Source organism: Sorghum bicolor, chromosome 2, assembly GCF_000003195.3.
Source record: "Sorghum bicolor cultivar BTx623 chromosome 2, Sorghum_bicolor_NCBIv3, whole genome shotgun sequence".
Lineage (NCBI taxonomy): Eukaryota > Viridiplantae > Streptophyta > Magnoliopsida > Poales > Poaceae > Sorghum > Sorghum bicolor.
The window spans coordinates 61814289-61829334 of record NC_012871.2 but is presented as its reverse complement, the minus strand read 5'-3'; the positions used below and the strand labels follow the sequence as shown (position 1 = coordinate 61829334).

Sequence of the window (15046 nt, the reverse complement as noted above, 5' to 3'; positions counted from 1 at the left end):
TTATGCTCAGTTCATAGGACTCTTCCTCGTCCATATTTGGATATTTTAATTAGGAATATTTCTACATTTACGTTGAGTTTTTCTATTACGCAAATAACGGACTAACACATCTGCCATACGATTACACGAACATCCACCCACACTTCATAGGTAATGCACATTGTATCGCAGGCATATAGCTTCTAGTCATCTTTTAATAGTTTGGTGTTTTGCGAAAAAATAAGATAATTAAGATTATACTAGTATTACCTCTGTTGTAATTATTAGGTAATGCGAACAATTAATTTGATTATACTCTTGTTAGTTTCTTTTTACATTTTTTTCAGAAAATATTTTGCCCGACGGGGTTGAAATCGCTAGCTCAGAACCACAAAAAAGGAGAGATGAAGTGGTAAGTTACTGCAGTATGGAGCGCTAGCTCGCCTCTCCAGATTTTCGTCTGTGATACGTTTAGGCCTTGTTTAGATCTTATTTTTTTATTTTGATACAGTAACATCTTCATTTGTATTTGACAAACATTATCTAATTATGAACTAACTAGGTTTAAAAGCTTCGTCTTGTGATTTACAGTCAAACTGTGCAATTAGTTTTTGTTTCCGTCTATATTTAATGCTCTATGCATGTGCCGCAAGATTCGATGTGACGATAAATCTTAAAAAGTTTTTGGTTTTGGGGTGAACTAAACAAGTTACAGTCCGGTTGCACTAATCAACTTTTTTTCTTTTTTAATTGTTTCTGATGTTCACGCCAGCAAACGATTCCTACCTGCTGTTGGGGCCTGGGGGCGCCCAAGTTTGCACCGGGGTCAAGTTTACTCTAGCTTTGCCCATGTAAAGGTATGGTCTGCCTTTTTTTATTTTCTCTACTTCTAATGTGCAATAATTATATGCTGAAATAACTTTTAATAGGGAAATTTGTAATTTCTTTGTAATATTGATATCTTCCTGCAATCTTAGAAGTGCACTTATTTTGCGACGGAGGGAGAAACAACGTCCATGGCACGAAATAAATATATTAAGAAAATATATTTCATAATGTATCTAATGATACTAATTTGAGTCATAATATTGATGCTCTTTTCTATAAAGTTGTTGATCAAACTTCAATAATTTGACTTACAACAACTCTAATAGTTGATTTAATTTGAGATGGAGTGAGTACTAAATTTTGATACCACACATAATCCATCCGTCCACAAAAGAATGCAAGTATTTATGTCCCCAAGTAAATTTACTATGTAAATATATTCTACAACTAATCTAATGATACTTATTTTGTATAAAAAATATGAGTATTTTTATATAAATTCAGTAAAATTTTAAATTGGTTGACTTCTCAAAAAATGGAAATTTTGTATTCTTTTGTGGACAGAGAAGTACTAGGAGAACTAAACATAGATTAATTAGGATAATAATGGATCTTCCAGACTAGTGGTTCGTTGAAACTCACTAGCTTTTATTGTCTTATAATTATAATTAGCTAATGTTTAACATATTATCACAATAATGAACTAATTTTTAGCCCTGATATCCAAACATCCCCTAATGATATTAAGCTGCATACCGCAGTCAGCGACAAGCGATAGCTACGGAGTACCTAGGCCCCTCAGTTTGCGAGGAATCCTCCAATGCAAGCTCCGGTTCCTCCAGTAGATCAGCAGCTCTCCAAAATGTGTGTGTACACCTACGTCGATCAGACGACAACAATGCATCAAGAGAGGCTGCAGCAAAAGCTTTTGTGAGGTGTGTGTGTGTGCGCATGGACAACAGTACAATACTGCATGCAGGCTACTGTAGGCTGGAGGTGCAGGATTTGACTGCCTGGTGCCCTTTGAAAGGCTCGAGCTCGCGCTCTCTACAGACTACAGGCTTTTGCTCCAGCCTAAGGCCTTGTTTAGTTCCGAAAAATGAAAAGTTTTCGGTACTGTAGCACTTTCGTTTGTTTGTGACAAATATTATCTAATCATAGACTAACTAGGATCAAAAGATTCGTCTCATGATTTACAGCTAAACTGTGTAATTAGTTTTTATTTTCGTCTATATTTAATGTTTTATGCATGTGCCACAAGATTCGATGTGACGGGGAATCTTGAAAATTTTTTAATTTTCAGGATGAACTAAACAAGGCTTAAAGTTGCTGCTTGACCGTCCAATGGATTGCTGTGGTTGCAACAACATACAGAACTATCGGATAAAAGGAGACCAGCCAGCCGGGTCCATGATAATAAAATACTTCATCCCTCCCTAAATAGAGTCACTATACGAAATTTATTCGATCTACCTCATGATACTACATATGTATATAGATATTAATATTTTATTAAATATATTTGATCAAAGTTATACTTTTTCGGAAATGAGGATGACTCTCTTTTTGGTGAGGGAATAGGCTCGTCGTATGCATACAATAAAATAGGCACCATGCATCAATGCATCATCGTATCCTAAAATTTAAAGATATTCATCTTTATCCTCAAACCAAATACATAGTACTAAAGTGGTTAGCCTCAGTAATTGTGTTTGCATATAATGAGATATTTGAAGGAGAAGAATATCATTGTTGTGTGAATGAAATGAATTATATACCTTCGATCGAGTTCGATCAGACCTCAAGAGATAGTTTTCACAACCACCAACTAATCCAGTCCAGTGCCCTTCCTTGCCTACCGCCACAGTCCCGCCAATTGGCGTATGGTAGAACCCTTAGTGGCGTCTAAAAAGATGGCCACTCGCATCTTTGGCATAACCACTACACCTATTATCTCCTCTGTTCCATGCCATTGACGATGATCCCATGTGAAGGCGGTCTCAATCTTTTGCTTGGGTGTCGATGGTTGGAGGTGGGCTCGTCGCGTTGAATTTGTGGTATGGCTGTGTTCCATGAATGGTGCTAACAATGGGGGAATCATACCTTACTCTTGTTGGTAGTAACACCAATGGCTAACACTCCCCTCGCTTGAGGCATCAATGTATCTACTCACTTCTTGTTGTGCGGATACATTTGGGTAAAAACTTAGTACTGGTCTATCCGTTTGTGTGGCGATAGTGCCTCCGGATGTTGTTCTCTCATTAGAGACCTTGCCTTTGGATAAGGATAGGTCATCCTAGTGTTTAGTTCAAAGGCATCGGGGATAGAGTCATGTCTAGGAGGGAATATTCTCTCACATTCAAGGACAATCCCATCCCAAAAAATTGGAGGGATGACATCCTCCTATCCTGATGTCGTTTGTTCGTTCGTGCACCTTCCACTTCTTCCTTGTGCAAGTGAGCACTTCGGCGATGGTGGTAGTTTCGGCCATGATGTTGTTGGACCCCATTGTGGGTGCACGAGCTCAACCCTAGAGCAGAGCACGAGCTGGTTCAGCATGAGCTTTGATGCTGGCGAGGTGAGCGGGTGAACTAGGCCCAAGAGCAAAGCAGACATGGCAAATATGATCCGGCGTACGCTCTAGTGTAGGTGAGGCTAGTGCGGGCAAGGACGAGGTCTAGCATGAGCTTCACCATGGGTTCCGACAGGGCGGGATTGAATCACCATGAATTTCGAAGAGGCAAATCTGTTGCGTGAGGTTCAAAGCTGGCAGGGGCAAGTCTTAGTAGGGATGAATCTCAATGGGGAGAGGGCAGCTGGAGGTGAGGGTGAGCCTCAAGGTGGATGTCCAACGGAGGTGGAGCAAGTTTTGGTGGGGATGGGAGAGGTGGCCGAGGGGTGAGTCTTGGGTTGTAGTTCTAGCATCAGCGTCTCGGTGGGGAAAACGATAGGTGTAAGTGCATCAATCCTATTAGTAGGTTTTGGTGAAATATTGACAATGTATGTAAAGAGCTAAAATTATGTTTCATGAAGTATTTTAGTTATATACTCCCTCCGTATCTATTTTACTTGACGTTTTGGGCTACTCGAACGATTTCGTAATACTTGACGTTGCGCGGCCACATAGTCAATTACGGACGCAACTGCCCCTGCCCATTGCCTCCCATTGCTGGACCAAAACATGCATGTCACAACAATCAAAAAATATCGTAGCTAAGAGGAGTCAGAACCGGCAACCAGTAGCCTTGAAACACAAAGGTCTCACCAATTGAGCTATATCAGATTGTTGTATAGAAAACACCCACGACGCTATTTAATAGGGGCAAAGCAGGAAAACTAACTCCTAATTAATCACTCATTGGTTACCACAATCTTATCCTAAACATCAACTAATTCGGGTATGGAGGAAATACTCATGTGAAAAGTGCAAATGGTAACATGGGACCCCTCAATGTTTAGTCAAAACAAAGCTAAGATAACTCACTTTAGTTGAATGAAGTTCGCTTTTATTTCCAAATTTATTTGAATTTTAAGAATTTAGGACGCCATACTATTAAGAGGGGTCAAAGTCACATTACTTGCAAGTGTTCGTGTGCTCAAAAGATATCTAAGGTGATGAACAAGGGATGGATGCTGTTGTTTGATGTGGTTATCTTGCACATTGGGGACTTCTTGTTGCCTAGTCCCAGCATTCGAATATCTCCAATTGTGGTCAATGTTTTTGTTGGATTTGTAGTGCCCTTTGTGGGTGTGTGTGTGTGTGTGGTGTTGGTTTCTTAGCTTGGCAGTAGTCAGAGCCTAGTCATCACTTGGAGATGTTCTATGAGGCGAGGAAGAGAGGAGTGAGGGAGGAATGAACAAACAGGAAAGAGAATGTGCAGAGAGTTAGAGACGGGAAGATCTTTTTTCAAAAGAACATATTATTAGGTGTAGAAAAATTAGAGAGATTCTGGTATGTCCGCCATGGCCGTTATTAGTAATGTAGTAACATTTTCTGCAATATCTCTGCAAAGTTTGAATGTCAAAGAGTACATATTACTTGACCACAACTCCAGATTTTACATCTCAGTATATATATATATATATATATATATATATATATATATATATATATATATATATATATATATATATATAAACTATGCACATCTAGGCCCATTGCATATACATTTAAAAATTTGATAGTACTATGCATATCCAATCATTGGTTGAGTGGCCTTAGACTATCTCCAACAACAACATCCAAAATACAAGACCCATTCAATATTTGGGTAGTGCTGTAGGCAAAAAGTTCAATACCCATTCAATATCTTCTCCAACAATAAGACCCAAAAGAGAATCCTTCTGCAAATGAGTTTCCAAGAGAGAAGATAGTCATATTTGGGTATTTAGTTGGAGGCTGATTTTAGGTCGCTTGCTACCTATTTTGGGTTTGGGTACCCATATAGATATAGGTCTCTTATTGGAGATAGTCTTAGGTCATGTTTGGTTGCGTTTGTTAAAGTTTACCGTCCGTCACATCGAATGTTTGAACACATGTATGGAGTATTAAATATAAACTATTTATGAAACTAAAAAACAAAGCTAAAGAATAATTTGCGAGACGAATTTTTTAAATCTAATTAGTCCATAATTGGATACTAATTATCAAATAAAATAAAAATGCTACAGTCTTGTTAAACTTTAACAACCCTAACCGAACACCTTACAAAGTGTACCGTGTACGTGTACAGACAAAGATGCTAAGTACCGTAAGCTGTAAGCATCTAAAAATGCTCCAACAAACGGTCAAAGGGAGCAAACAAATAGTGTAGCTAGCTAGCTATAGTCGTATCCACATACACATCTTCAGCTGCTTCTGCCTCCAAGTAAAATATGGTCACCGCTCATCATCGCCCCATGATGCCATTTCCCTCCTTTCTCGCCAACGCTCATCTCGGGGGCATAGCACGAAAGCACTGTGTGCACCCCTTGGGCAACGCGTCGGCGTTGCCTCGCCCTTTGAGCAATGTGTGTATCATATATATGTGGCCGACCTCGCTTAGTTTACTGGCGATGCATGGCTTTGGAGGCCTGAATGTGATGTTCTCCAAAAGCTCACAAAAGGGGTCATCCGGTTGCACTGCTGGTCTAGTTTATTCCTGTACATGTCGAGAGCCAGAGCGTCTGGGTGATGCATGAGGCTGGTGGGGAGTCAGGCAGGGAGCCATGCATGCAGGATCACATGCAAAAGCATGCATGTATGTCCTGTTGGGTAGCAAAGGGGGGAAAACAAGAGAAAAAAATGATGCTAGCTGGGCCATGCGTGCACGGGTCACCACACCAGATGGAGAAGGTGTGCGTGATGGTCAATCCTCCCAATAGTCAATTGTGTGGTAGCTGCATGCAGCTAACCCGAGGTTGATTACTTTCCAAAGCGGGCTTGGCTATAGGGTGATTTGTTTTGCGAGGAGGGCCATACCATACCTCGGCAACGCGACAAAAAGTGCAGCTTTATTTGTGATCCTACTTGGTCATGCGGCTTGCTTGGTAATTGGTAGATGATGATCATTTGAGTATTGGATCGATGAGCAATCTTTGACCCGTCAGTGATCCTTGTTTTTTTTATGGGCTGTTCGGTTGCCCGGAATGCATCCCTAGCTGCAACCATTTCAGCCAGGAATGTGTGTGTTAGGGCCTGTTTAGATCCACTTAAAAATCCAAAAGTTTATAAGATTTCTCATCACATCGAATCTTCCGACATATGTATGGAGCATTATATATATATATATATATATATAAAAATAAATATTTAATTATACAGTTTAACTGTAAATCGTGTGACGAATCTTTTAAGCCTAGTTAGTTCATAATTGGACAATATTTATCAAATACAAACAAAAGTGCTACAGTGTCAAAATCCAAATATTTTTTGCATTTAAATAAGGCCTTAATTTGATCACCTGAAATGATTTTTGGTGGAATCAAGGCCAAGCGAATGAGCCCCTTTTGAGGAGATGGCCCGGCAGAAAACTTTTCTACTGCACTATGCCAAATGGCACGATCTACGCCATTTAAGTGCCGGCACCACAGAATAATATATAAAAACAAACACTCCACTGGTTAAGAACTCAAACCTCTCGGTCCAATCTTTAACTAGGTTGGGCTGGAATCTCAAAAACAAAGCTAGGTTGGGCTGCCTACTTATAGTGGATTGGGCTCTTCCCAAATGGCCCTTCAATTATTCATATCTCGAGCAAGGGCCTATGACCTATTGGGCTCACTCTAGGTGCATCTAAACCATCTTGGGCTGCGGCCTTATTGGTTGGTCTAATCCTTTTTCCTTTTAATTAGCAGGTATTTTTTGACATTTTTTTGAGGAATGGCTTTTTTTTTTGACATTATAAAATAGGAGTGAGGATTATGATCAAGAAAAGTCAAATTTTTACCATAAAAAAGACAGGTCAAATTTGCAACGTCCAGATTTTAGTGAAAGAAATTGAGGCGCGTGCGTATGTATAAACATCACCCCTATTTGGATTATGACTTGTTAGTTAAACATGTTTTTAATCATGAAGAAAGCATTCAATGTCTCCTTTTTGAATTTCATTACGTTAAACTTCTTTGACGCAATCTTTACTTTTAGAATAATTTATTTTAACCATTGGATTGGGATTGTGGGGTGAGATAATGTGCTAAAGTTGTTGACATTTGCTTCAGCAATTTCTTAGGCCCTACGGTTATCAAGAAATGACTTTATTTTTTTACAATGCCCACCAAAAACATACCTGTAGGTTTTATTCAGGGGACATACTAGATATGACTTTGTGCACCATAGTAATGACTTGATGATCAGCAACAACTGCAGATTTAGGCATGTCAAGAGATTAGGGTTAATAACTATGTATTTTTTTGTTGCCTCCCATGGATAGTCGTTAATTTTTTGGTTGGTCAATAATGTTGAATTCTTTTTGCATGATGTAGTTTTAGAATTGTTTTGAGTAGGTTTTGTAGCCGTGGCTGCCTCTTTGATGAGGTTGAAGTTATAACAAATTCCGTTATCTAAAAGAATATAGGAGAATGCTGGTTGCCTGATAATCGATATAGAAGTCCGCCTTTACAAATACCAAAAGATGGTTAACATGTACAACAACCTAGAGAGTATCCTACAAAATACTAAGGAACAACATCTCTTGTCCCCTCAATTGCCCTTACAAGATTAAGACTATTCTTGATATCTTTAAAGGTTGCACGACATGTTGTGTAAATCTATTTCGAACTTGATCTTTAGAAGAATAGCTTTGTTGCATTGCATTCTCAAACATAATGATAATCAACTTCTATAGATTTAGTGTGATTATGAGAGACACCATTAGCAAAAAAACTTGGCTCCAAGATTATCACACTGTAGTTTAGTTTAGTTGCTCTAGGAATTTGAACACTGAAAGCCATATGTTTGGTTTTGGTAATTGAGACAACTAGTGGGCTAACCTTTTATCCTAAGTGTTATGATTGAGATAGGTTATGTCCACACCAAAGTTGAGCAAGATAGAACTCATGGAGGCGATGCGAGGTGGCCACAAGTTGATCAAGTGCTCAACATTTGGAAAAGAAGAAAGAGAAGAACAAAACCTTATGGATTGAAGGAAAAAATATAAGATAGGGTATTTTGTTTTGCCGGTCAAGATGCAACAAAGTGTGTGATCGGATTTAGAATAGATAGCCATACTATTATGAGAGGAACTCCAAAGTTCAACCGATTATCTAAGTGCCACTAGTTGTCAAAATACATTGCATATGAATTAGACCTAGTGACAAGGTGAGATCACATGAAAAACCCTTTAAAAAATTGTTTGTGAAAATGCTAACTCACTTGAAGCCATTGCGAAACACTCATGTTTGGGATGGAAGATTCAAAACCATGCAATCCACACACCAATGGGACTGGGCATTTGGATTTGGATACAAGTGGTGACATAGTTGACCAAAAGCCATATCAGTGAATGCCTACTTTAATTGACCACATTAAGGTCGGATTTGTTTAATGTATGCATGTATGCAAGATTTTAAGCCTCACAAGAGAAAGTCGTTTGAAGCCATAAAGAGAATATTGAGGTACTTGAAGCATACACTAAGGTCACAGTTTGAGTTGGTTGGATACTCAGACTCGGACTATGTGAGATGCATGGTGGATAGAAAGATTACATCAGTGACATGTCAATTACTTGGAAGATTACTCGTGCCATGGTCATCAAAGAAGTAAAACTCGGTTGCACTTTCGGTGGCCAAGGCAGAGTACATATCCGTGGGAACTTTTGTTGTGAACAATTGCTATGGCTGGGAGCAGCATTGCTTGACAATATGATCAAATTTGAAAAAGTGCAATTGCTATGTGATAATGAAAAAGTCGTCCAATCTTCAGTTGCTTGTAGTTGCATGATGAGTGCCTCTTGGCTGGTTGATCATCCTGCGCAAGATGATGAACAATCATTAGAGATGGTGTATTGTTGTCTAAACATCCTTAGACAGTTGTAGTGGGGCGCTTAACGTTGTCTTCATCCATCAATCAAGATATTCTTCTCAATCGAAAGATCAGACCACCCTACTTTTATGACGAGGGAAATGAGTCATCATGAGGAAAATAGGTGTGAGACAAAAAAATGGGACCCACGTTATGAAAAATGAAGGGGAAAAAGACTCCAACTCTTGACATCACATCCCTCTAATGTGAGACCAGATTTCTGTTATCATGGTTGCAATTGCAATGGAAGTGATGACGACTTCATCAATTTTAGTATAATTAACAATCGTGAGGAGTACGTTCAACTCTCGACAGCCCATCCTTCTCGTGTGGGATAAGATTTCTTCTATCATGGTTGCATGCAATTGCAACAGAAGTAGTGGAAGTGAGGGCTTCGTCAAATTTTATTATAAATTTCTTTTTTGGATATCATGTTTTGTTCTTGTTTCAGTTTATATAAATTCAGGTAATATGACGCCTGACGTAGGAAGTCTTTTGTCATAAAAAGAAAGATTATTTCCACTGACAAATGGGCTTCGTCGACACTGAAGTGGATCACAAATGTTCAGGTCAGTGGTCAACGCGTAAGGCTAGCTATTGCGTACATCTCCGGCAAGGTACAGCTCGTGCGCCGTGCGGTGTGGAAATGGAACACCATATCGTAAGAAACGGCAACTGTAGCCCGAATAACTTGGCGGTGGCACGGTCTGACGAAGGCTAAGCAGCATTTTTTTTTTGACAACAACGAAGGCTAAGCAGCATGGACTGGAGCTAACTAGTACACACAACTTTAACCGAGTAGCAAAACACGGGTAACTGAATGATATCCTCAAAATAGGAAAATATTTTGCCGGGAGTACACGGGATGGTCAAGCATTATACTGTCAATTTCACTGGAGCAAATTAACATCCACAGCACCCATGCATGGCACGGCCGGAGGAGCTAGGCTATGCAAGCCGAGGCAGGCAGGCTGCCACGCATGAGTACCATACACACCGTACATAGATCACGCAACGACACATAGAGCTAGTGCATATGCATGATGCCATGATCGAATTGACTAAGTACAAAGAAAGCAAGTTTTAACAGACAAGCGATAGATGAAGCCGTTCTTATTTTAGCCGGCAGCAGGGAGAGTGATGGTGACTGGTGAGTTGTCGCCGGCGAGCCAGCGCCCGCCGCCCGCCGTAGCAAGCTCATGCCGGATGCGAAGATTAGTAGGCGACGATCTTGAGGCCGAGGTTCTTCTGCGCGAACTCGATGAGGCCGTCCACCTCGCTGTCGTCGATGTAGCCATCGCCGTCCGTGTCGGCGTAGCTGATCCCTTGCTTGCTCCTCCACCCCGAGAACCGGGCGCGGATGGCGCGCATGGCGCGCCGCAGCTCCTCGCGGCTGATGCGCCCGTCCCGGTCCGTGTCGAACCGCCGCAGCCACTCCTTGAACTCGTCCACCGTCATGTCCGCGTCCAGCGACCGCGTCGTCGTCGGTGCCACCGTCATGCTCTTGATCGCCATCGATCGGTCGAGCGGCGGCGGCGGCGGCAGCAGCAGCAGCAGGAGCGTCTCACAACACTACCAGCACAAAAAAAGCTAGCTCCTCTGCAAATGACCTATACCCCTTTCTTCCTGTATGTGTGTGTGTGCAGCAACTTGTTGAGACCTATTGCTCTTATATAAGCAAGCCAATTTGGCAAGGCTGTTGCGTGCGATACAACACCTGCAGCCGTCACTTTTTTCTGGGGGTAACGTTTATCACGGCTTGTATTGTATCTTACCCCTGCCTAGCTAGCTTTGTTGGCACCTTTTGCTGCTTAGCTTATTCTCTACGCAGATTTGGTGGTCGACAAATAGGCCACTGCCAGGTCCAAGAGCACAACGGCATCTGTATCGCGCGCCGATCAGATGGGGGCGTCTAGATCCTCGTGCACTACTCGTTGAATGGAGCAAGAATCTGCACCCAAGTGGCTGAAAAAGAACAAAATTAAAAGCTGAAGATATGAGCTTCTGCATTCATCATCCAGCAAGCTGATTGATGGTGTCGTGGGTAAACCATGCACAGGCAGCCGCACAATGTGCAGTTGGAATCTGCAAAGAGAGGAAAATCGGGCATACTGTACACTGTATAGTGCTATCTTGTTAAAAGGAGATGGAATAGGATGCTGAAAGGCCTTGCATTATTGCCCTCTCGTCTAAACTCTGCAACCGTACACGCTTTGTTTTTCTCGTGGTACCGGCTTGGTGCTGCTTGAAGAAAGTTGTGCTCACTCTGTTCCGTTCCAAATTATTAGTCATTTTATCCTTTTATTATAAGAAAAAACAGCAAAAGTTTTTCCATTATATATTAATATAAAAGAAAATATTTTTCTAGAGAGATAGTATATATATCAAGATATAGTATATATCTATGTCCATAGCAATTAAAAGATATGTAACTAAAAATGCCAAGACAATTTACCATTTGGAACAAATTAATGGAGTATTAGATTTTTTTTAACATAAGGAGTACATATATTTATTAATAAGAAAATGTAATATAAAGTTGAAACGAACCCTACAAAAAAAACGTAAAAAAGAGCATAACGACAACTCAGCAAGGAGGATAACAGCCCGTGTTAGGTTTCAACTTGCCATGCATGCGCTACAAGCCTACAACCTTTGCATTGACTTTGAAACTTTTGGTAAAGTTTCATGGGCATTAACTCAAGTTCTCCATTAATTTGGCGTAAACGTCTTACTAATGTAACTCTTGTAAACAGTCGGCTGGCGTGATTTTCTTCTTTCGTGTATCTCTGTTAACTCCAGTTTGCTGGAGAACTCTCGATTATATTGATCTCAAGGTGGGGAACCCCCCCCCCCCCCCCCCCCCCCCCCATTTTTGTCAAAAAAAAGGTTAAAGTTTCATGGGCACCGATTATTTGTTTCAGTAGCTTTATTGGATTCATCTCTACGTCAGACACGGCAAGTTGTCAGGTCATCGACAAGACTGTAATCGCTAGTGTGTACTACCATTCTGTGTTCTTCCGGATGAAGAAGCAACTGTTGTTGCAGCGGGAATTCTACTGTGCAGAGCAAACGAGCAACTGCAAAGAGCAGTGACAGATGACAGGAGAGAAGATAGCTGATTTCAATCTGATCATCATATTATTCAGGATATGAATTGCATGGCATATTTACATCACGACGTGCACGGAAGCTAAGCAAGCTCGGTGCTCACGGCTTCCTCCGCGGGCGAGTCATCATGACCATGAACTCGTCCATGTCCACGAAGCCATCGCCGTTCCTGTCGACCTCCCTCACCATCTTCCGGCAGTCATCCAGGCTGCAGCTCTGCCCGAGGTTGCACAGCACCGTCATGACCTCCTCCGCGCTGATCCTGCCGTCCCCGTTCCTGTCGAACACGAAGAAGGCCCGACGGATGTCCCCGAGCTGCACGCCGTTCCGGTGCACCTCCATGAACTCCTCCAGGTCCATGTACCCGTCCTTGTTGTGGTCCGCGACGCACATCATCCGCCGGGCCTCGGCGGCGGCGTCCGCCTTCCCGAACCTCTCCAGCAGCAGCTGCAGGTCTTTCTTGCTGATCTTCCCGTGGGATTGGCCAGCTATCATGCTGAAAACTTTCTTCATCTCCTCGTCGTCGGGCTTGTAGGTGCTCAGGTCGGAGTACTGGCGGTCCCTGGCCGACAGCGGCCGCCCAATTGGCCGGCCGGCCTTGGACCGGAGCTTCGCGAGATTGTACTTGAAGGAGAGGATGCTCAGATGAGACATTTTTGCGATGAATAATTGGTCAGCTGCTGGCTAGCTTGCCCTTCGTCAAAGTTTATATGTCGCCTGCCATCAGCAAAGTTTGCGATAATACATATGCCTGAGAGCTGCAGAAAGTTTCAGAATGTGGGATTCCTCCAGAACCTGCAGCGTAGGCAATCTCAAACCAGAAAGGAGGGCAACAGATGGACCATGCCAACGTGCGAAGTATAAGATTCTAATACGAAGCTGCTTGGGAACGTACAGCAAACCAAAAAGGTTTTATATATATACAGCCGAGGGAAGAATCCCCTTGAAATCTATTATTTTCTTTTCTGAATATCGATCGTTATCATCTCTGTAAGCAAACAACAGAGGTAAAATGAGTACAATTATTAGGCACCATTGCTAAGTTTACAATGTTTTTTTTTTAACGCAAAGTTTACAATACTTAAAAGAACGACCCCTCCATGTATCATCCTGAACAGTAGACTATGCACTGGAAAGAATCATTGGTCAATTTGTAGGTTGTGAGCACAAGCTATTCGGCAGCAGTTACAAAACTACAGCAGCCGAATGACTTCAAACCTTTCAAACTATGGTAGTTTGCCACTGTCTAGGTCGTCTATCTTTTGAATGTCATCACGAAATGTAATTTTCCTCACATAACCTGCAAAACAAGTTATGTTCCCATCCACAGGTATGGGAAGAAGTCAGCGTATAATCTTGTAGAAGATAATAATAGAGCAGTAAGCTGTTAGAAAGAAAGCCCAACACTTAATGAAGAACATCCTAGTGTGAAACTATTGGTAGACAAATGAATTACAGTTATGTCAGACCATTGAGGCACTGACAACTACACTCACAAATTAATACCAATCTCATCAGGGGTTTCATCTATCAGAAAAGGTATTAGAGGGTGTTTGGGACTGCTCCACAAACTCTGCTCCACAAATTTCACTGTGGATCAGCTCCATAAAAAACTGAGGTTTGTGGAGTACCTCTTTAGGTGCTCTCACAACTCCATCCTTTTTTCTCGAATTGAGTGCGTGGAGCTGAAATCGTTTGGCTAAAAACCGTGGAGCAGAGCTAGAAAACGTAGAGAAGAGCAGTCTCCAACACCCCCTTAATCTGGGTCTTATCTCTGGTAACGTGGCAGTACTCTACATATTATTCCCTTATTTCTCAAATGGATTAAGTCCATATTTGGCCCCTCAACTATCGACCGAGTTTAATTTTAGCCGCCAACTCTGAAACCGTCTAGTCTTGGTCTCTCATCTTTCACACTGGTCCAACTTTAGTCCCTGAGTCCGGTTTTGGGCAGCGGACCCTGGTTTTGCTTGCCACGGTGGCAACATTGAACACGGTGGACGCCACGTAGGCTTGCAGCATTGCTTAAACAGGCTGGCCCATTCAGCCCGTCTCTCACCCCCACCATTCTGTCTTCCTCCTCCTCCGCCGCCGCCGACGAGAGGCCCTCCAGATCTGTTGTGGAGAGCTCCCCCGACTCAAATGGCGAGCTCAAGCTCTTCCAGCCGCAGTGCAGGCCAAGCGGCAGAGTATTGGCGCCGGAACCTCCAATCCGCGTCCCCCATCCCATACCGTGAAGCTCCTCTGGAGTACACCCCTGCAGTGAACTGTAAATGTGGTGTCAAAGCCGCTCAGTTCATCTCTTGGAGTGATTTGAACCCAGGGATGAGGTTTCAGAAGTGTGCGCGTGCTCGAGTAAGTTCAAACTTGGATTTCCTTCAAACTTTAGGTCAATTTGTCTTGCATATTTGTCTTCGATTCACATGCTGTAGGACCCCTTGAGTCAATGGATCTCAGATTTCGTTTTTCTGCGTAGGAGGGTGGTTGTGATTTTTACCGCTGGGTGGATGAGCCAACCATGGGGTTCATGAAGCAGTTGTTGCTTGATTTGCGCGATGCAGTGAAGTATTGGAAGCGTGAAACTCTTGCAGCCGAATGGGGACTTGAAGAGGCCCGAACTCATCATGC

At 42.1% G+C, this 15046-nt stretch overlaps 2 protein-coding genes across 2 annotated transcripts; both read right to left on the bottom strand.

Moving 5' to 3' along the window:
• LOC8083223 (polcalcin Phl p 7) lies at positions 10121–11065 on the bottom strand. The gene has a single exon (XM_002460295.2). It carries the CDS (start codon positions 10820–10822, stop codon positions 10523–10525), a length of 300 nt encoding a protein of 99 aa, XP_002460340.1. The 5' UTR covers positions 10823–11065; the 3' UTR covers positions 10121–10522.
• On the bottom strand, positions 12427–13270 carry LOC8063706 (calmodulin-like protein 1). The gene has a single exon (XM_002460294.2). It carries the CDS (start codon positions 13070–13072, stop codon positions 12518–12520), a length of 555 nt encoding a protein of 184 aa, XP_002460339.1. The 5' UTR covers positions 13073–13270; the 3' UTR covers positions 12427–12517.